The 22,033-nt window shown below is 41.8% G+C and overlaps 1 protein-coding gene across 1 annotated transcript in view; it reads left to right on the forward strand.

Annotated features, from left to right (window-relative positions):
- The window catches only part of LOC125455879 (BRD4-interacting chromatin-remodeling complex-associated protein-like), a 68,022-nt gene that overhangs the window by 23,757 nt on the left and 22,232 nt on the right, over window positions 1-22,033 (forward strand). Inside the window, exons 5-7 of the mRNA XM_059649375.1 lie at window positions 6,582-8,471; window positions 16,061-16,324; window positions 21,734-21,868. Coding sequence (XP_059505358.1) covers window positions 6,582-8,471; window positions 16,061-16,324; window positions 21,734-21,868 — 2,289 coding nt within the window. The remainder of the gene's footprint in view (window positions 1-6,581; window positions 8,472-16,060; window positions 16,325-21,733; window positions 21,869-22,033) is intronic.

Raw genomic sequence — 22,033 nt, forward strand, 5'->3', positions numbered from 1 at the left:
GTTTTTCCCATTGTCAGTGTGCGTTTCTTTTTGAAAAATTGAACTTTTTTTAAAATAAGGAGTTGTGTTTTCATTCTGAGTTGTCCTACACATGGTTGGCTCTGGAGAAGTTTTTTTTTCTTCGAAGAATTTATTGAAGCGGAATCATTTTTTTATTCAGTTAATCGGCTAAGTAGTTGATTTTTAAAAGTTCCGTATGTTTGATATATATATGTTTTCAATTTTTTTTTAACATTATTTTCTGTAGGTAATGAAAGGTAGTTTATTTTATATAGACAGTATTATTTATGTTTTTTGGGCCTAATGTTATTAAGGGCATATATGAGGTACGGAGTAAGATAGCTAGTAGATTTAGGAAAGTTATTACACAGCAGGATCAGTCAGATAGATGGGTAACTGTCGGACAAGGTAAGAAACAAGTTCAAAGATGGCTATTCCTCTATCAAATATTCAGTTTTTGGAACTGTAGAAGGGGATTGTCTCTCCAACGAAAATGGAAGGGCCAGTTTGTTATCGGACATTTGGAATAATTCTTATGTTAAGCAGCCTTTGACAAGATTTAATAGAATTATTGTTCGACGGGATTCTCCTGTCAGGGCCAACAACAGGAGATTCTGTGGCAGTGAGTGTAAATTTAGGATGGTTTCTTGCTGTTCTAGCACTCAGATTAAGGACGTCTCTAAACGTTTCAAGTATATTAAGGTGAGATTGAGAAGCCAGAAATTATTGTACAATTGGTAGGAGTGACATTTTAGGGAAAAGATTAAAGCAGTTCAGAGTGAATTGAAGAGGTTAGGTAGATGATATAAAAATAGAACCTTGAAAGTAGTAATTTCTGGCTTACTTCCAATGCCAAACTCAAATGAGGGAGGGAACAGGATGTTAAAGGAGATAAATCAATGGCTGAAAGAGCTGGTGTATTTTTCAGGGACAATTGGAATGTCTTTTGGCATAGAAAAGACCAGTTCGAAAAAGATGGGCCTAACCTAAACTGGAAAGGGACTAGTCCTTAGCAGGGAGATTCGCTCATTCTGTTAAGGGTGACTTTATTCTGATCAAGAGGGGGAGTGGAGGAATTCTAAACAACAGTTTAGAACAACAATCCCCTTCTACAGAAGGATTGATGCGGAAGATTCTGAAAGTGAGGAGACCATGTCAGTTAGAAAAGAAAGTTGAGAGATTCAGAGTAGTAGTAACTCTGAAGATCTAAATTGCATTTATTTCAGTGCAAGGGACTTCAACAGCTAAAGCTGATTAGTTATAAGTTATGATTGAATGACTATGACTAAGGCAATCTGCTGTTTGGCTAGTTTGTGGGACAGCTCGCCGAAAGCTGATGTACTCAGGGCGTGTTTAAGAACATGGGTTTGGGACTTAGTAGCTATTTCAGAAACTTGGTTGAGAGATGGACAAGATTAGCTGTTCAATGTTCCGGGTTTTCGATGCTGTAGGAAGGATAATAAAGGAGGCAAGAAACGAAGGGTTGGCATTTTTGATTAAAGAGTACATTATTACTGTAACTAGGGAATATATTTCTGAAAAATCATCGAGTGAAAATATAAGGGTAGAAATTACAAATAAGAAAGCAAAGATCACTTTGATGGGATTGTACTACAGGCCTTTCAATAATAAGAGGGAAATTGAGAAACAAATATGCAGGGACATCTCTGATATATGTAAACATGATAAGGTTGTAATAATGGGGAATTTTAGTTTTCCAGACATTGACTGGGGCTGCTATAGTGTTAAAGGTTTGGATAGTGAAGAATTTGTCAAATGTTTTCAAGAAAATTTTCTTCATGAATACTTATATGTATGCTCCTCCTAGAGAAGGAACAAAACTAGACTTTCTTTTGGGCAATAAGACAGGGCAGGTGACTGAAGTAAAAGTGGGGAAACACTTCAGGTCTAATGATCATAATTCTATTAGGTTAAAAATGGTTGTGGAAGAGAATAAGCCTTCCATAAAAGTTAATTTTTTTAAATAGAGTAGGGCAAATTTTAATTGTATGAGACAAGAACTTGCAAAAGTTGACTGGAGTAGACTGTTTGCAGATAAAAGGACGCATGACAAGAGGGAAGCGTTCAAGTGTGTGATGACAAGAGTTCAGAGGCATTTTGTTCCTATTAGAGTAAAGAGTAAGGCTGCTAAGATTAAGGAACAGTGGATGAATGAGGATGTTGAGGTTATAGTCAAGAATAGAGAATCTTACTTCAGATATAGACAACTTGGGTCAGTTGAATCTTCTAATCAATATAAAGTGTGTAGGGGTATTCTTAAGAGAGAAATCAGGAAGGCAAAGAAAGGATACACGATAGCATTGGCAGATAAAGTTAAGGATAATCCAAAGAATTTCTACAAATACATTAAGAGCAAGAGGGTAATTGGAGAGAGAGTAGAGCCCCTTAAAGATCAAGGAGGGCAGCTTTGTGTTGAACTCCAGGAAATGGGAGAGATACTAAATGAATATTTCACGTCAGTTTTCACTGTGGAGAAAGAAATGAAGTCTAAGAATGCAGCGAAATAAACTTTGCTGTTTTAAAAACAGTTCGTATTACAGAAAAATTACAGTTCGGGAGACTAACTTTGGTTGTGGGTAAATTGTTGGAGGTGATTATAAAGGATAGGATTTATGGGTGTCTAAAGAGGCAGAAATTGATTAGGGATAGCCAGCATGGTTTTGTGCAAGGAAAATCATGTCTCACAAACTTGGTTGAGTTTTTTGAGGAAGTTAGCAAAAAGATTGACAGCAGAGCAGTACATGTTGTTTATTTGGTTTTTATTAAAGCTTTTGACAAGGTTTTGACTGGTAGACTAATTAGTAAAGTTAGGTCATATGGAATTCAGGGTGAGCTTGCCATTTGGTTGCATAATTGGCTTAACAGCAGGAGACAGAGAGTAATGGTGGAGAGTTGCTTTTCAGATTAGAGGCCTGTCACCAGCGGCATCCCACAGGGAGTGGTTCTGAGTCCACTTGTTTGTCATTTATAAAAATGATTTGAACTAGAATATAGAAGACATAGTTAGTAAGTTTGCAGACAACACCAAAATTGGTGGAATAGTAGACAGTGAAGAAGGCTTTCTAAGATTACAGAGGGATCTTGATCAAATGGTCAGGGGGCTGAAAAATGGCAGACGGAGTTCAGTCTGGATAAATGAGGTATTGCATTTTAGTACAAAAAAAAGAGCTTATACAATTGGAGCTGAGTAGGGTCTAGGGTGGTGTTGTAGAACAGAGGTACGTAGGGGTGCAGGTACACAATTCTTTGAGTGTGTGTCACATACAGACAGGGTGGTTAAAAAGTTGTTTGGCACACTTACCTTCATTGCTCAGTCCTTTGAGGATAGGAGTTGGGAAGTCATGTTCTGGTTGTACAGGACATTGTTGAAGCCTATTCTGGAATACTGAGTCCAGTTCCGGTCGCCCAATTATAGACAGGATATTATCAAGTCAGAGGAGGTTCAGAAGAGATTTACAAGGATATTGTCGGGTATGGAAAGTTAGTTATAAACAAAGGCTGGAACATTTTTTCAGTGGAGTGTAGGAGGTTGAGTGGCAATCTAATAAGAAGTTTATTTATAATAATGAGGTTTGGATAGAGCTAATAGTAATTGTCTTTTCCCTAGGATGGGAATTTCAAGACTAGGGGGCACATTTTTAAGGTGAGGAGAGAGATTGAAAAAAGAAATAAAAGGCAGATTTCTTTACACAGAGGGTGACACACATGTGGATTGAACTTCCTGAGGACGTGGTGGGTGTGGGTATAGTTACAACATTTGAAAGACATTTGGATAAGTGCATGATTAGGAAAGGTTTGGACAGATATGGGTCAGGAGTAGACAGGTGGGACTGGTTTAGTTTGAAATTACGTTCAGCATGGACTGGTTAGACCAAAGGATCTTTTTCCATGCTGTATGACTTTGTGACTATGAATGGTGATGAAGAATCTACAATATTAGTTATAAGGTATGATTGGAAGACTACGACTATGGAAGGCTGCTGTTTGGCCAGTCTGTGGGACAGCTCTCCTAATCTTAGTCCAAATCTCCATTAGGGAGGTAATTGCAGAGTTGACAGGGCTAGTTGGTGCCTTAATGCACGGTCTCCTTTTTGGAATCAGAAGGAAGCCTCTTTGCTGCTTGACGTCAAACCTGGCATTAAAGAAGTAGCAAATTACTACAGATGCTGAAATCTGTACTACTAAAGAAGATGGTTACAATTGTTTGAAGCCATTCTTCTCAGCTCCAAGACGTCTCTGCAGGAGTTTCTCAGGAGGTATTGTAATCAACCCGTTCAGCGATTTTATGACACCCCTCTGAAGTAAGTGAGACTTGAACCTGGACCTCCTGACTCAGAGGTGGGGACAGAACCATTGTACCGTGAGCCCACAGTTCGTCAGGGGAGTGTCCTAGGTTCAGCCATCTTCAAATGCTTCACCAATGGCCTTTCCTGCATCATAAAATCAGAAATGAGGATGTTTGCTGATGATTGTGTACTGTTCAGCACCATTTACAACTCAGATACTGAAGCAGTCCATGTCCTGGCAGATGAATTTCAATGCAGAGAAATGTGAGATATGTATTTTAGTAGGAAAAACACAGTGAGACAATACAGGTTCAGTGGTACAACTGTGAGGGGAGTACAGAATCAGAGGGACCTTGGAGGTTCATGTTCCCTGAAGGTGGCCACGCAAGCTGAAACAGTTGTTAATAATGCTTATAGGATTCTGGGGTTTATAAATAGAGGCATAAAGTCTAAAAGCAAAGTAGTGATGCTACGCCTCTACAAATCATTGGTCAAACACCATTTGGAGTATCGTGTTCAGTTCTGGACACCTTATTTATACAAAGAAGGCTGTTAAAGCTCTGAGTGCAAAGGAGATTTATTAGAATGATAGCAGGAATTAGGAATTTTAGATTCAAGGAAAGGTCAGAGAAGTTCTAAAGAAGGGGCAATGGACCCACAGCGGTGACTCCGATTTCTCTGTACAGATACTGCCAGATCTGCTGTGATTTTTCAGTAATTTCTGTTCTTGTGTTCGAGAAAGTGGCCTTATTCTCCTTGAAGCAGAGTAAGAGATGACTTTATTGAGGTGTTCAAAATTATAACCAATTTTTACAAGGTAAAGAAGGATATTCTGTTTTCAGTTGGTATGTCAGCAACTAGGAGTCATAATTTCTAGATTGTCAGCACGAGAGCTAAATGTGAGATGAGGAGAAATTTCTTTATTCAAGACAGCTGTTAGAATTTGGAATGTGCTGCCTGGGAGAATGGTGAAGTCAGATTCCATAGTAGGTTTCAAATGAGAGGTGGATATCTATTTGATTAATTTAGAGAACTATGAAGATTACCCTTCGGGGACGCGATGGACTAAAGTTATTATCAGCTGTTAATCCAGATATCCAAATAGTGTGGGGCTGGGTTTAAATCCTGCCATGGTACATGGTGGAATTTGAATTCAATAAAACTCTGGAATGAAGTGTCTAGTAATAACCATGAATTCATTGTCAATCGTCGGAAAAATCTTTCTGGTTCACTATAGATCTTTAGGAAATGAAACTGCCACCCTTACCTGGTCTGGCTTGTACATGACTCCAGACCCACAGCACTATGGTTAACTCTTAACTGCCCTCTGGGCTTTTAGGGATGGTTAATAAATGCTGGCCTAGCCTGTGACGCCCTCATCTCATGAATGAATAAGAAAAATAAAGGCTGGAGAATGGAAATAATTTGGGAGCAGGTACGGTCATGATGGGCCTAATGTCCTCCTTCTATACTGTACAATTCTATGATTCTGTGCCCAAATGCAGCAAAACATGAATAACATTCAGGCTTAGGCTGAAGAGAAATGTGAAATGATCACACCACACAAGTGCCAGATAATGATTATCTCTAACGACCATCCCTTGACATTCAATAGTGTTATCATAATTGATTCTCCATTATCACCATTGACTAAACTGGACTGGACTAGTTATATAAATGCAGAAAGCAGATCTAACGCTAGGAATACTGTGGTGAGTAACTCACCTTTTGATTCCCCAAAGCCTGATCACCATCCACAAGACACAAGTCAGGAATGTGATGGAATACTCCCCATGTGCCTAGATGAGTGCAGCTCAATAACACTCAAGACATTTGACAGTATCCAGGCCAAAGTAGCCGAGTTAATTGGCACTACATCCATAAGCATCCATTCCCTCCACCATCAACACTCAGTAGCAGTAATGTGCACAATCTACAAGATACACTGCAGAAATTCGCCAAAGCTCCCTAGTCTGTAGTTCTGGAAGCTAGAGTTGCTAAATTAGTTGTGTTCGAAAAGGTGCCAGTGTTGGTTAGAGATGGAGGTGAGTGGGGTGGGTGGTGTAGAAAACACGAAGTATAGGTCATTGAGTTCACAATAAAAGGCTGATCCCCAGTTTTGTCTGAGTTAAAAATTCATTGTGCAACAAATCTGGAGTGAGTAATATTTTGATTTGCTTTATGTTTGGAATGCCAGTGCTTTGCTTCTCCAATGCTTCTTCTCAATGTTGCCTCCGTTGGCACAAGACGTGACCTTGTCTTCACTGGTTTTAGGTGGCAATGGCTGGAGAAGGAATCAACAGCGACGTGCCCTCATCTGCCAGCAGCATTGACATCTCCTCCTTGAGCGAGGATCTGCTGGGATATCCGGCCATTTACAGTGCTGATAAGCCCTGCGATATTCTGCAGCAGAGCCTGCAAGAGGCTAACATCAGTCCACAGACTCTGCAGGGAGGAGACAACCTGGCAGCCGGGTGGTTCCAGGTACAGGCAAGGTCCCAGCCACATCCTGCCAACCTGCCCGTCCAGGACAGCCCCCAGGTGCTAGGCACGTACCTCAACAGCTTAACCCCTACTGTGATTGCCCAGCATCCAGTGACTGCTCAGTTTGTCAATAAAACCATCAGCACGCAACATTCAGTCCATCAAGTCAGACTGAGCAGTGTCACCGTAAAACCAATTGCAGACAATGAGACCATGCCAAATGACACCGTCAGAGTTGGGAGCATACATACAGTCGACCAGCAGTGTGGTCAGACCACTGTGCTGCCTGTCAGTCAGCCTTCTCAGACAGGACTGTTTGCCAAGCCTGGCCCCACCTCCCTGATGCCTGCTTCTCCATCCGAGCATCCGACTTCCCCGACATTGGGCGTCTCTACTCCATTTCGAAAGAGTATTGCCAGCAGTGGTCTGAATGGAGACTCCCTCTTTGCCCACACAAGCTCAGCGCAGGCTGCTGTCGAACACACTGCGATGAACCAGCTGGTGCAAGTGCCAGTGTTGGCACACATCAATCAAAGGAGCCCCACGCCAATTCAGTCAAAGCACCTTGTGAATATACAACCTAAACTGGTCCAGACTGCCTCAAAGACTCCAACAGAAGATGCACAGCAGCAGCAGAAAGCCAGGCAGAACCTGACAGCGGCTGCCCAATCTTCAGGTCCTGATGTCCTGCTCTCCACTCGGGGCCCTGCAGTCACCCAGACAATGGCCGCCAATCGGGTCAAGCAACCATCCCAGCAAGTTCAACCCAAGTTGAGCAAGCCAGTCAGTGTTCGAATACTCCAGCAGGACACTGGTATAGTAAACCAGTCCCAGTCATTACCTCCGGTACTGCTGCCTTGTCAAGGCCAATTCACCTTGCCTGGGCTTTTGGCCACCAGAGACACAGCAAGCACAGCTTACTCCAGCATGCCCCAGCAGCTTCCAGCAGTTCAATCTGGACCTGTTTTGACCACACGGAGTGGATCTATGCCAGCCATCCACAGGCAGCCAGCTGTTGGACGCATGCAGGCATCTCCCGGGCAATTAATCCATGGGCAATCAATGCCTGCACATGTCCTGATGGCCCAGAATGTGGCAGGACATTCGATTACCAGCCACGGTGACCTTGGCCCGGTCTACACAGTGTCAAACTCACGGTTGACGGACAGTGTAGGAGTGGTGCAGAAACTCTCTGGGACCCTGCAACCACAGCCCATTCAACCAACTCTGTCGACACTCTTCCAGGTGCCTAGTCAGCTAGATGCTGGCTTCGGATCACAATTACATTTGTCTGGTCAAATACCAGGAAGGCAGCCGGATCTACATGTACCTCTGCCAAATCAGCTACCAGTGCTCAATGAGACTGGGCCTCTCGGACCTGTGATGAGCATTCAGCAGCTAAGCACCAGCAGCCCTGATAGCAAAGTTGTGAAGACTCCATCTGCCCCTCAGACTCTGCTGACATCAGCTCTTGGGCTTCAGCAGATTCCTGCTCCCACCCAGTACCACCGGCTAATGCAGCAATCTCAGTCTCAATCGGCTGACCATCACCACTCTAAACTGCTGTTGGCTCCAACATCAAAACCCAACAACATCTCAGCCAAAAGCACCGACAAGCCCAATAACAAAGGGGCCACAGGAACAGCACTCAATGCTGACCAGCTTTTGCTTTTCCAACAGGTCAGTCTCTGACATTGTAACAGATACTGGTGATGCTTTATATTTCTTAAGATTAGACATTTTAAGGAAATCAATAAAACAATAAAGACGTAGGAGCAGAAGTAGGCCATTCAGCCCATCGAGTCTGCTCCACATTTAAGTGAGATCATGTCTGATCTGGTAATCTTCCACTTGACTTTCCTGCCTTTTTCCCATAACCCGTGAGTGCCTTCTTGATTAAAAATCTCTGTCTCTGCCGTGTATATACTTAATGACAAAGCATTGACAGCGATCTGCAGTAAAGAATTCCACAGATTCATTACTCCTTACTCTGAGATGATGCCTTCTAGACCTAGACTCTTCCATAGGAGGAAACAATCTTTCCACATCTCCCATGTCAAGCCCTCTAAGAATCTTGTTTGTTTCATGTATATTTCATGCATTTTCTCACCTTTGATGGAGTAATTAGGAATCCAGATAAGGTAAATTGTATTTCAGATTAAGAAGAAACCTCATCCTGGGTTGAGAGGGCTCTCCTGAGAAAAGGTTGAGTAGCTTGAGCCTGGACCTATCGGTGCTTAGAATGATGAGAAGTGATCTTGTTAAAACATGACACATGTTTAACATATAATATACAAGGGACTTGAGGATTATGGGGGATTGACAGGAGAATGGGTTTGAGACCACAACCAGATCAGACACCATCTTATTGAATGGTTTAGCAGGCTCAAAGGGCTGCACGTTCTGTGTTTCTAGAACAGGTCACCCAAAATGTTGGGGAGGTCTGTTGAGATTTGAAGATGTTTGTTTGGTATCAGAACCAAAGGCAGGCAGTGAAGTCAAGGTAAGCCTTGACAGAATGAGGTGGTATCCCAGGCTGGAGAGGTTGAATGGTTCTCCTAGGTGGAGACATGGAATCATTCAGCATTGGAACAAACTTTTTGGTTCAACTAGTCCATGCTGACATGTATCCACACTAAACCAGTATCCACTTGCCTGCATTTGGCCCATATCCCTCCAAACCTTTCCTATTTACCTGCCCTAATGCCTTTTAAATGTTGTAACTGTACTTGCATCTAACACTTGCTTACAAAATTTATTCCACACACGAGCCACACTCTGTAAAAATGTTGCCCCTCATGTTCTTTTTAAATCTTTCTCCTCACACCTTAAAAATATGCCTCCTGGTTTTGAACACCCCTCCCCTAGTGAAAATACCCTTATCATTCACCTTATCTATACCCCTCATGATTTTATAAACCTCAATAAGGTCATCCCTCGAGCTCCTGTGCTCCAATGAAGAAAGTTCCCAATCTGTCCAAGCTATTTTTAGATGTCAAACCCTCCTACCCAGTAACATCCAATGAATGTTGAACCTGTCAGAACTGGGAATCAAACATGGAAAACTAAACAAGCTGGTCACTTTTTCTTAAAAAAAATAGATGACCTGTGGGTAATCTGGTTGTCACTTAAAATGAGGAAGGGATTTGATAGGGCAGGAGATGCCTCCATTTGTGGGATGACACCAGAACTGCAAGGTGTAAAATTAAGATGGCTGTTAGCAAATCCAATAGGGAACTTGAGAGATGCCCCTTTTGCCCAGAGTGGTGGGAATGTGGAGCTCAGTACCACACAAGACTGGATTTTACGGAATGTGTGGTTTCTCCCTGCCCCACTCCTGATTAACAGTAAACAGGAAGGGCTGTTGCCCTGTCATCAGATAATGGATAATTGCCCATTAATAGTGTTGGGCTTTCACCCTCTCCAAGACAGGATATCTCTGTGTATCTCAGTGGTTCCAACAGCAAGCAGGATGAATCACTGTTAGGTGCGTGGGTGTGTTTGTTCCCAACTGGCTTGGGACAGCCATTAATTAGCTGTTTTAAAGGCTTGAGTTAGCCTAAGTGTGACTGCCCCATCGAATCTTGAATCCCTTGAATCTTATACAGGTTGGAAATGGATGGATAGATAGTGGAAAGACTCTGTGCTTATTTTATAAGCTCTCTCCCATTAGTGGCACAGGGAGAGTGAAAAACAGGGCTGTAGGGCCATTGGATTGAATTGATTTGATGGATTGAAGGGACATCAGCTGACTGAATGAGGGACAAGTGACGACACTGACTGTTTGCCTTCTCCTGGCTTGCCAAGACCCAACTTCCTGTCAGGTTTGCCCTGTCCTCACCCTGAATAGAGGGATTGAGTTCAAGAGCCGTGAAGTTATGCTCCAGCTATACAAAAGCCAGGTTCGGCCACATCTGGAGTATTGTGTCCAGTTCTGGTCACATCATTACAGGAAAGATGTGGCAGCATTGGAAAAGGTGCAGAGGAGATTTACCAGGATGTTGCCTAGAATGAAGGGAAGGTCTTATGAGGAAAGGTTGAGAGCGCTAGGGGCTTTCTATTTAAAACGACGAAGGATGAGAGGTGACTTGATAGAGGGGTACAAAATGATCTGAGGTATAGATACAGCTTTTACAAGGGACAGAGTTTAAAGTGAAAGGAGGTAGATATCGAGGAGACGTCAGAGGTAGGCTCTTTACCCAGAGAGTGGTAGAGGCGTGGAATGCATTGCCGGAGAGGGTCGTGGAGTCGGCCTCATTAGGGCCATTTAAGCGGCTACTAGATAAGCATATGGATGATAGTATAAGGTAGCGACGGAGGTTAGATAGACCTTAGGTTTAGGGTAAAAGTTCGGCACAGCATCGTGGGCCGAAGGGCCTTTACTGTACTGTACTGTTCTATGTTCTATGAATTTTCAGCATTCTCTAGCTTTGCTTATTGTTCCTCATTTTTTTCTCAAGCTCACTTGTCCACAAGACCCACTTCCTGGCCCCTCAACCTTAAAGTCCTGACCACCCAATGAGTCCTCCTGGACCCCACATTAGATGATATTATTACAATTCTCTCACCTCTTGTTGTGTCCCCCCAACTTCTTGAAATTACCATGTTCTCAATAACAAAATCCCCCTCACTGACCTTGCAAATCACCATCTCCCCTCTCCAAACTCCCTTTCCAAAGTCCTTGATGGTGTTGTGACCTGCTAAATCTATCCCAAAAACTCAGCGTTTGATTCTCTCCTCTCAGCTTTCTGTCTTGTAGAGCCCTTATTAAAGCTTGAACAAAAACAGAAGATGCTGGGAAAGCTCAGCATGTCTGGCAGTATCTGTGAAAAAAAAGAGTTAATGTTTTGGGTCCACTGCCCCTTATTCAGAACTGTTCTCTGACCTGCTGAGCTCTGCCAGCAACTTCTGTTTTAGTTCCTGGTTTACAGCATCCACAGTTCTTTTGGTTCTTATTAAAGCTTACTACATGACCGTGACAAAGGCCAACATTGCCTCCTTATCTTTACCAAACTGTCTGCAGTCTTTAACATAGTTGTCCATGTCATCATCTTTCAGCATTCTCTCCAGCATTGTCCAGGATCTCTCACCTGGTTCAATTCTTATCCCTGTCATCATATTTCAGAGTATCACTTGCAATGACTTCTCTTCCCACTCCTGCACTATTATCTCTATTACTAAGGATCTGTCCTTGATCGCCTCCAGTTTCTCATCTCCATGTTATTCCTTGATGACATTATCTGAAAGCACAGTGTTAGTTTTCACATGAATGCTGGCAACACCCAGCTCTATCTTACCATCACCTCTCTGCTCTCCTGCACTAAATTATGAGGTTAACATGCACTTTTGATGAGAACAAGTATCCTCCAACAGACTTTGGGAAGACCAAATCTGTGGTCTCCAGCCTCATGCTACTATGAACTCAATTGAGCAACTATTGATTCCATCCCTCTCTGTCCCCTTCATGACAGTCTGAGTCTGAACCAGACTGCTCTAACCTGGGTGTTAGATTTGACCTGGAGATGAGCATCTGACCACATTCTCACAGAAACACAGAATTGTTGCGGTGGTGCAAAAGGAGGTCATTCAGCCCACTGTATATTCAACAGCTCTCGAATGAGTATCATTAATACTGGTTTCCTGCTTTGCCCCCCCCCATACCCTCACACAAAATTTCTAACCAATCATTCAATACCCCCTTGAATGCCTCATTGATGCCTTTGTCCACCCATGCCTCAACTCGTCTGCTGCTGATGCCATCATTCATATCTTCGTTACCTTTTGATTTGACTGTTGCTGTCTGCTCCTGTACAGCCTCCCCAGTTCTATCACCCACACATTTAAGGTATTTGAAGGCCTCAGCTGTTGGTGTTCCAGCTTATTCTATTCAATACTTGCTGATGGCATTGGCCCGCAGTTAGCATGTTTTAAAATCTTCATTATTCTTTTCTCATCTCTGTGATTTGCTCCAGTCTTAGCCCCAGAGTTTGCTGCACTTTGCCATTTATGTCATCCTGAGCGTTCCTGATTTTCAGTTTTTCCACCTTCAGCTGCCCGGGTCCCACACTCTGGGATGCCTTCACTAAATCCAAATATTTCCCTATCACTGTCTCCTTCTTTGAGCAGCTCACCCAAAACTGATATCTTTGACCAAGCTGTCATCTGTCCAAATATCTCTTGTGGCTGGATGTTCGGAACACAGCATCACCATGTTAGTAGAACTGATTTATGTACATTGTTGCCATAATATAAGAGCTGCATTTACCTGCCGAAGCAACTTAAATTTGTATTGTTGGTAAAGCTGCTTCCTCATAATTCTAGAAGAGTCTATTTTTCTATTTGCATTCCTTCATTGGAAGTTAATGTGTTGTGACAATCAGAGCATTTATTGCCCATCCATAGTTGCCCTTGAGTGGTGAGCTGCCTTTTTGAACCTGCAGCCCATATGCTGTAAATTGACCCATAATGCCCTTAGGGAGGGTATTCTGAAGGAACAGCAAAATATTTCCAAGCCAGGATGGTGAGTGGCTTGGAGAGAAGCTTGCAGGTGGTGGTGTTCCCACATATCTGCTGCCTTTATCCTTCGATGTCATTGCGGTCTTGAGTTGGATAGTAGCCTTGGTGAGTTTCTGCAGTGTATCTTACCATTAACGCACACTGCTGTTACTGAACATTAATGGTGGAGGGAGTGGACGTTTGTGGATGTGGTGCTAATCAAGTGGGTTGCTTTGCCCAGGATTGTGCCAAGCTTCCTGAATATTGTTGGAGCTGCACCCATCCAGACAAGTGGGGAGCATTCCATCACATTCCTGACTTTTGCCTCGAAGATGGCGGTCAGGCTCTGGGCAGTTAGGAGGTGAGTTACCGAACGTGGTATTCCCAGCTTCTGACCTGCTCTTGTAGGCACTGCGTTTATGTGGTGAGTCTAGTTGAGTTTCTGGTCATTGGTAGCCCCCAGAATGTTGACAATACAGGATTTGATGGTGGTAACACTGTTGAATATAAATGGGTGATGGTTAAGTTCTCTCTTGTTGGAGATGGTCATTGTCTGGCATTTGTGTGGTGCAAAGGTTCCTTGCTACTTGTCAAATTATACACTTGTGAGTCTGACTTCGGTTGTAGGTAAATTGTTGGAGGTCATTATAAAAGACAGGATTTGTGGACATTTAGAGAGGCAAAAATTGATTAGGAATACTCAGCATGGTTTTGTGTGAGGAAATTTGATTCCTTTATTTGAGAAAGTTACCAAAAATTTGATGACAGAGCAGTAGACGTTGTTTATTTGGATTTTAGTAAAGCTTTTGACAAGGGTCCCCATGGTAGACTAATGAGTAGAGTTAGGTCACTTAACTCGGAGAGAACTTGCCAATGAGATACATAATTGGTTTAATGACAGGAGACAGAGTAATAATGGAGGGTTACTTTCAGGCTGGAGGCCTGTGACCAGTGGTGTTCCACAGGGATTGGTTCTGGGTCCTCTTTTGTTCATCATTTATGTAAACGATTTGGATGAGAATATAGAAGACATGGTTAGCAAGTTTGTAGACAGCACCAAAATTGGTAGCATTAGATAGTGAAGAAGGTTTTCTAAGATTATAAAGGGATTTTGATCAAATGGGTCAATGGGCTGAAAAATAGGAAATGGAGCCCTGGGGAAAGTTGATGTGCAGAGAGATCTGGGTGTTCAGGCCCATTGTTCCCTAAAGGTGGCAACGCAGGTCAATAGAGTGGTCAAGAAGGCATACGGCATGCTTTACTTCATCAGACGGGGTATTGAGTTCAAGAGTTGGCAGGTCATGTCACAGTTATATAAGACTTTGGTTCAGCCACATTTAGAGTACTGCGTACAGTTCTGGTCACCGCATTACCAAAAGGACGAGGATGCTTCGGAGAGGGTGCAGAGGAGGTTCACCAGGATGTTGCCGGGTATGGACGGTGCTAGCTACGAAGAAAGGTTGAGTAGATTAGGATTATTTCATTAGAAAGATGGAGATTGAGGGGGGGACCTGATTGAGGTCTACAAAATCATAAGGTAGATAGCAAGAAGCTTTTTCCCAGAGTGGGGGATTCAATTACAAGGGGTCATGAGTTCAAAGTGAAAGGAGGAATGTTTATGGGAGATATGCGTGGAAAGTTCTTTACGCAGAGGTGGTGGGTGCCTCGAATGTGTTGCCAGTGGAGGTGATAGATGCAAACACGATAGTATCTTTAAAGATGTATCTGGACAGGAACATGGATGGGCAGGGAGTAAAGGGATACAGATCCTTAGAAAATAGATGACAGGTTTAGACAGAGGATCTCGATTGACGCAGGCTTGGAGGGCCGAAGGGCCTGTTCCTGTGCTATAATTTTCTTTGTTCTTTGTTCTTCTTTGAGTTCAGTCAAAGTATTTCATTTTGGTACAACAAGCAAGGATTGGGTTTATACAATTAACGGTAGGATCTTGGGTAGTGTTGTAGAACAGAGGGATCTAGGGTGCAGTACATAATTCTTTTGAAGTTTGCTTCACATATAAACAGAATGGTTAAAAAGGCGTTTGATATGTTTTCCTTCATTGCTCAGTCCTTTGAGTATATGAGTTTGGAAGTTATGCTGAGGTTGTGCAGAACATTGGTGAAGTCTCTTCTGGAATACAATATCTGGTTCTGGTAGCCAGTTGTAGGAAGGACATTATCAAACTTAAGAGGGTTCAGAAGAGATTTACCAGGATGTTGCCAGGTACGGAAGATTTGAATTATAAGGAAAAGCTGTATAGTCTGGGACTTTTTCCATTGGAATGTAAGAGGCTGAGAGATGACCTGATAGAAATTTATAAAATAATGAGAGGTATAGATGAGTTGCTGATAGCTGTCTTTTCCCTAAGATAGGCAATTTCAAGATAGGGGGCACATATTTAAGATGAGTGGGGACAGAGTTAAAAAAGACATAAGTGGCAATTTTTTTAATGCAGAGGGTGGTTCACTCATGGAATAAACTTGCTGAGGAAGTGGTGGATGTGGGCACAATTACAATATTTAAACAGCATTTGGATGGATGTATGAATAGGCAAGGATTGAAGGGGTATGGGCCAGGACCAGTTAGGTGGGACTAGTTTAGTTTGGGATTATGTTCGGCATGGACTGGTTGGACTAAGGGGTCTCTTTCCTTGCTGTATGATTTTTGACTCCATAAGCCAAACCTGGATATTATCCAGATCTTGCTGCATTTGAACAGTGTGTTTCAGTGTGTATTACAATTAATGATTTTTAACCTTTTTTCTTCATTTCCAGAAAGAGCAAAAGCAGCAGCTCCTCCACCAGCAGGCCTTGAAACTTCAACAGAAGAAAGGCCGCTCACTGTCCTCTGGCAACGGCTTGGTTGTACCACTCTCTGCCAGCAGCATCCCACCATCTGGCATCAGCATTGGGATTGGACCTGGAGTACAAACAAACACCGTCTTCATGCCAGCCAACCCTCTTCTGATGGAGCCCAAAAACCAAACAGTCTTACCTCAGAGTCAATCCAGCCACTTCCTGCCTGGCTTGGCAGGCCAGGTATGAACTGATTCCAAGTTGCAGTAGCTCTGATTGAGCAAGTATGTCTTTGTTTACTTTCTCCTGAAGCCAAACCTGGTGGAATCTTCATTTAGGTATCAGTTAAAGTTGTGATTTTGTCCCTAGTATTATTCATTTTTGAAGCTCAGTTTATCCTTTGTCAGATCCTTATTGCCATCAATTTTCTAAGCAACTTTCATTTATATAGTGCTTTTAACAAAGTAATACATCAGAGTATAAGTTGACATCATGGCACAGAAAGGGAAATGAAGCCAAATGAAGAGAAGGTGGTCAAAGCAGAAGGTGATAAGACTCGCCTTATTTTCCCTTGGGATGGAAATTGAAGCAGTCCAATCCAAAACTAGGGTCTTAAATCTAAACAATCTAAATCTAAATCAAGGTGAGTTGGTTGCAATAGATTGGGTAACTTCATTGAAGGGCACAACACTGAATAGGCAATGGTTGGTATCTAAGGAATTAATGCATGCATTGCAATGGCAATACATTGTGTTTGGACAAAAGAATACAAAAGGAAAGTAGCTCAGCTATGGCTGACAAAGTAAATTTAGGATAGTATGAGCTTCAAAGAGGAGCCATATAAATTTGCAAGAGAACGTAGTAAGCCTGGGGCTTGGGAACAGTGTAGAATTCAGCAAAGGAGGTCCAAGAAGTCAATTAAGGTGGAAAAAAATAGAATGTGAGAGTAAATTTACAATATAAAATCACTCAAAGAGCTTCCATAAGCACGTAAAACAAAAAAGATTAGTGCAGATGAATGTTTGTCCCCATGCAGTCTTGAAATGGGGTGAATTGATAATGGAAAATGAGGAAATGGTGCAGCAATGAAGTAACTGCTTTACTTCACAAAAGAAGGCACAGATAATTTCCTACAAATGCTGGAGAAGCAAGTGTATACCGGGAAGGAAAAATTGGACGAGATTAATATTAGTACATAATACTGCTGGAGAAATGAATGGGAATGAATGATGCTAAAGGAGTTGACCATAGAAATAATAGATGTGTTGGTTGTCATCTTGCAAAATTCTGTAGGTTCTGGAACAATCCCTGAAGATTGGACAGTGGCAAATTTAATCATACCATTTAATAAAGGAAGGAGGGAGAAAATTGGAAATGACAGACTGTTAGTAGGAAGCAACATCTCAGGGTGTGATAACAGGATACTTAGGAAATACCAACAGGTTCATATGAAGTTATCATGGTTTTATAAAAGGATAATGGCATTTGACAACTTACTGGAGATTTTTGAGGATGTATGTTGCACTGTAAATGAGGGCAAACCACTGAATATGGTATTTTGGATTTTCAGAAAGCTTTAAAGAAAGTCCCCTTAAAAATTATTGTTTAAAAAAATGAAAGCAAATAGGACTAACTCAGTCATTTTCGGACTGTCACGTGGCGACAAGTGGGGTGCCGCAGGGATCAGTGGTTGGTCCCCAGATATTCACAGCTGTTTGGATGAGGAAATCGAGTGTAATTTTTCCAAGTTTTTGCTGCGAACACAAAACTAGGTGTGAGTGCGAGTGGTGGGGATGACATAAAGAGGCTTCAGGATGATTTAGACACATTGAGTGAGTGGACAAATACATGTAAAGTTGTCCACATTGGAAGGAAAAACAGAATGGCAGGGTATTACTTAAATGGTGATAGATTGGGAAGTGTTGTGAAATATCTTTGTACACCATGCAGGTTCAGAAGGCAATTAGGAAGGCAAATGGTATGCTGGCCTTCATTGCAAGAGAGTTCCAGTGCAGGGCCAATAAAGTCTTACTACATCATACTACAAAGCCTTGGTGAAACTACACCTAGAGTATTGTGTGCAGTTTTAGTTTCCTTGCCTCTGAAAAGATATTCTTGTCATAGAGGGATTGCAGTGAAGGCTCATCAGACTGATTACTCGCATAGCAGGTTTACCATATGTGGAGAAATTAGATCAAATGGGTCTGTATTCCCTGGAGTTTTGAAGAGTAAGAAAGGATCTCCTTGAAACAAATAAAATTCTGACATGCCTAGACAGACTGGATTTTCCCAAGAATCAAAGGAATTTGGCACAAGGGGTCACAATCTCAGGATATGGAAAAAATGATTTCTAAAGGCTGAAGGTGCCAGTGGGTTTGGAGTGGGAGTGGATGTATAGCACTAAGATAGAGCATCATGGACATGTTGAATAGTGGAGTGGGCTGGACGGGCTGAATATTTCTTCTTATTTATTTATGTGATGTGGGAGTCTCTGGTTAGGCAGTTAGAAAATATGAATTTATGATAGATACAACCCCCCCCACCAACTTCAAACAGGATTCCACTGTCCCAGCTTCCACACTCAGTACCTGCATTAGAGGACAATACCAGATTGTCGGGTGAGTGGGCTAGTGGGATGAATCTTGAATTGCCTTAGCCCACAGCCAGTACACACGCAACGGTCTCTCTCTGGATTCTACAATGTTATTGTTTAGGGGAAAGGTTTGAAGAGTTTTGTCTTGGTAATGTGACAATGTGATGGTATCTGTGAACTGCAGTGATTCAAGAAGGTGGCTTACCAGCACTGTCTCAACCGTCATTAGGGATCAACAAGAAATGTTGGCCCAACCAATGATGCCTACATCCCTATGAATGAACTAAAGAATAAATTTGCACCTAGTATGTGCTGAGTGTGAGGCATTCCACTGTGGGATTAACCTAATGATTCCTCATTCAGGGCTCCTTGCATCTACCTTACTGTCCCTCAATTACATCATCTGAAAGCACAGTGTTAGTTTTCACATGTACGCTGGCAACATCCAGCTCTATCTTCGCTTCGCACCTTCACTCCTCCCTTACCACTAAATTATCACAATCTCCACATCCAGTCCTCAATGAGCAGAATTTTTTTCCCATTAAATCCAGGGGAGACTAAAACCATTAGTTTTGGCCTTTGCTTCATACTCCATCACTTTCCCTGGAAACAGTTTGAAAACAAATCAAGATCTAATCACAATCTTGATATCATATTTGACCCAAAATAGCCTCATTTTCACATTAACACTGATGCTCCATGTTTGTGACATCGTATGACTTCAGCTGTGTTTCACCTTATCCGTTGCTGAAGCCTCCATCTATGCCACTTTTATCTCTAGCTTCGATTATTTCAGCACTCTCCTGGCTACTTTCTTGTATTCTATCCTTTCTCAACACAAGGACGTACCCAAAACTCTACTACCTATATCTTCATTCACAACACATCTCAATCTTTGCTAACTTACCCCAGCTTGAAACAAACCTTCACATCCTCTTCTTTCAAATTCCTCCAAGACACCACTTCTCCCTATCTCTAAGATCTCCTACAGCCCCGCAATGCTCCAAGATATCTAAAAAATTATCTCATGCAAGCCTGACTTTTAATTTCTCTGCCATCTTCAGTCTACATGTGCTGTAAGCTCTTGCACCCTCTGCCAGTTGACTCGACTTGCACCTTTAAGACTCTTTGCCCAAGCTTATTGTTTTAACCACATTATCTCCTTATGTGGCTTAGTGCTTGAGTATGTTTTACAATGCACCAGTGAAGTACCTTGGGAGATTCTGTATCACCAAAGGTGCTAAATAAATAAAGTTGATGTTATTTTTGGCATACATTGGTGACCATAACAGGTCTATTTCGAGAAGAAAGTCAACAAAATGAAGAACACAATTGGTCTAAATACCCTGAAGGGCAGAAGAGCAAAATATGCGATTTAAATGCAGCAAACTTTGTTTTAATTGACACCTTATGAACTGGCAAAAATTGTATATCTCAAATACCACGAAGTTTACTGTATTATTCTGTCCAAATATTATAGTTATTTAATTTATTTACCTCAGTGTTGTTCAATCAAATGAGATAATTTTTTAGATATCACACAAAATATCAACCCTTGATTCAATTTTGTGTGAATTTCTCCTCAAATGCTGCGAGCTACTGCAGTGTCTAAGAATGCAAGTGAGAAGCCTCTCTGCCAGTAAGTTTTATTTAAGACAAAGTTGCATTATTATGTAACTGATTTATGCTGCACATAAAGTGAAACAGTGATGTGTATACCCCATGCATTACGCTTCTATTATTTAGTGTGTGCTTTAACAACGATTATGTGGACCTCTTGATTATCTGGAATATTTGATCAACTGGCATACTCCTGGTGCCATAGTCGCTGGATAATAAATGTTTGCTGAGTATCACAGAATTACAGAGCTGATATGGTGCAGAAGGTGGCCTTAGGTGCCTGTCATGGCTGCTCCAGCTCAAGTACCCAGTGCTAATCTCCTGCTTTATCTCTAAATCTCGGCACACCATTGCTATTCAAATAACCATCTAATGCTGTCTTGAACATCTCAAATTATTCCCCAAATATGACAGAAATCTGAGCTTAAAAAGATGCCATTTGCACTTTGAATACTATAGAGGAGCACAGAAAAAAAAAGAAACATTTATGTTAAAACTTATTGTATTGTAAATGAATTACTCACAACTGGTGTGCTGTGTGTAGTTCTTGATGGCACTTTATAGTGAGGACATTAAAGCACAGCGAGTGTATTGTGTGAATTTACAAGGGATGGAAGAAGGAAGAGGAAAGACTGGAGATAGTGACATTGTTCACACTGGAGCAAAGACAGTGAAGGTGAGATTAGTTTCTCTAAAATGGTGTGGAGTTCCAATCGAGTCCCAACCTTTGTGATGAACAGTGGTTTACAAAGACAAGTAATGAGAGAGATTAGGAGATGCTTCTTTTAAATGCAAGTTACGGAATTGTGTGCGCAAACATCTTACAGCCAAAGTTACCGAGTGGATGATTCATCAGTCAATTGCATTCACTCCACACAATATCCCTTCACGGAGGGAAGTCTCACCTGGTCAGGCATTCCTGTGGTTCTGAATCCACAGCAATGTGGTTGACTCCTAATTGCCCTCTGAAATGGTTAAACAAGCCTCTCAATGCAAGGAAAGTTAGAGATGGGTGACAGATGCTGGCCTTGTTAGTGATGCCCACATATTGTGAATGAATTTTAGATAGGAGCCTAAAAGGTTTTCACTAGAGGGGATTACATTGTGACTGCAATATGCAAGTTTTACTGATAGACCTGAATGGTAAAGGCTGACATGGAATACATTAGGACAGTTAATGTTCTTTGAGTTTGTTTGTTTTCATACGGTCCGTTCCCATTGTGAAGAATGTGGAGTATTTGAGCATTCACAGATTAATGAATGACCTGATTGGCCATCCAATGGCTGCTCAGTTCATGAATGGTGATTAGTGTTGTGCAATCATCAGCAAATAATTCTGCAACTGACCATTTCTTTTTAAAACAATCATCTTTTTAACGGTTTATTGTTCAAAATTGTGCTACCCTGTGGTGGTGTGAATTTTTTTGTCCATACTTCAGGCAACATCCAGTATGATCAGCAACCTCACAGGCCTGAATGTCACCTTAAGTAAGGGGTCAATCCAAATCCAAATGATTGGGAAAGGGATTGCTCACATCACGTCAACAACAAATTGGCATCTCCAGTCAGCATTGGTTAGTACAATATTATTAGTTGAGAACTTCTTACAACATTTTTCATCTCTGGATTATACATTTACTGTTGTAAATCTCTTGAAAATCTAGTGTGCTAATTCTGGGAAGTCGGTTCTTTCTTAAACAAAGGAGATACTTGTGTTCTGCTCTGTTTTGATTTGTTTT

This window comes from Stegostoma tigrinum, chromosome 10 (assembly GCF_030684315.1).
Source record: "Stegostoma tigrinum isolate sSteTig4 chromosome 10, sSteTig4.hap1, whole genome shotgun sequence".
Classification (NCBI taxonomy): domain Eukaryota; kingdom Metazoa; phylum Chordata; class Chondrichthyes; order Orectolobiformes; family Stegostomatidae; genus Stegostoma; species Stegostoma tigrinum.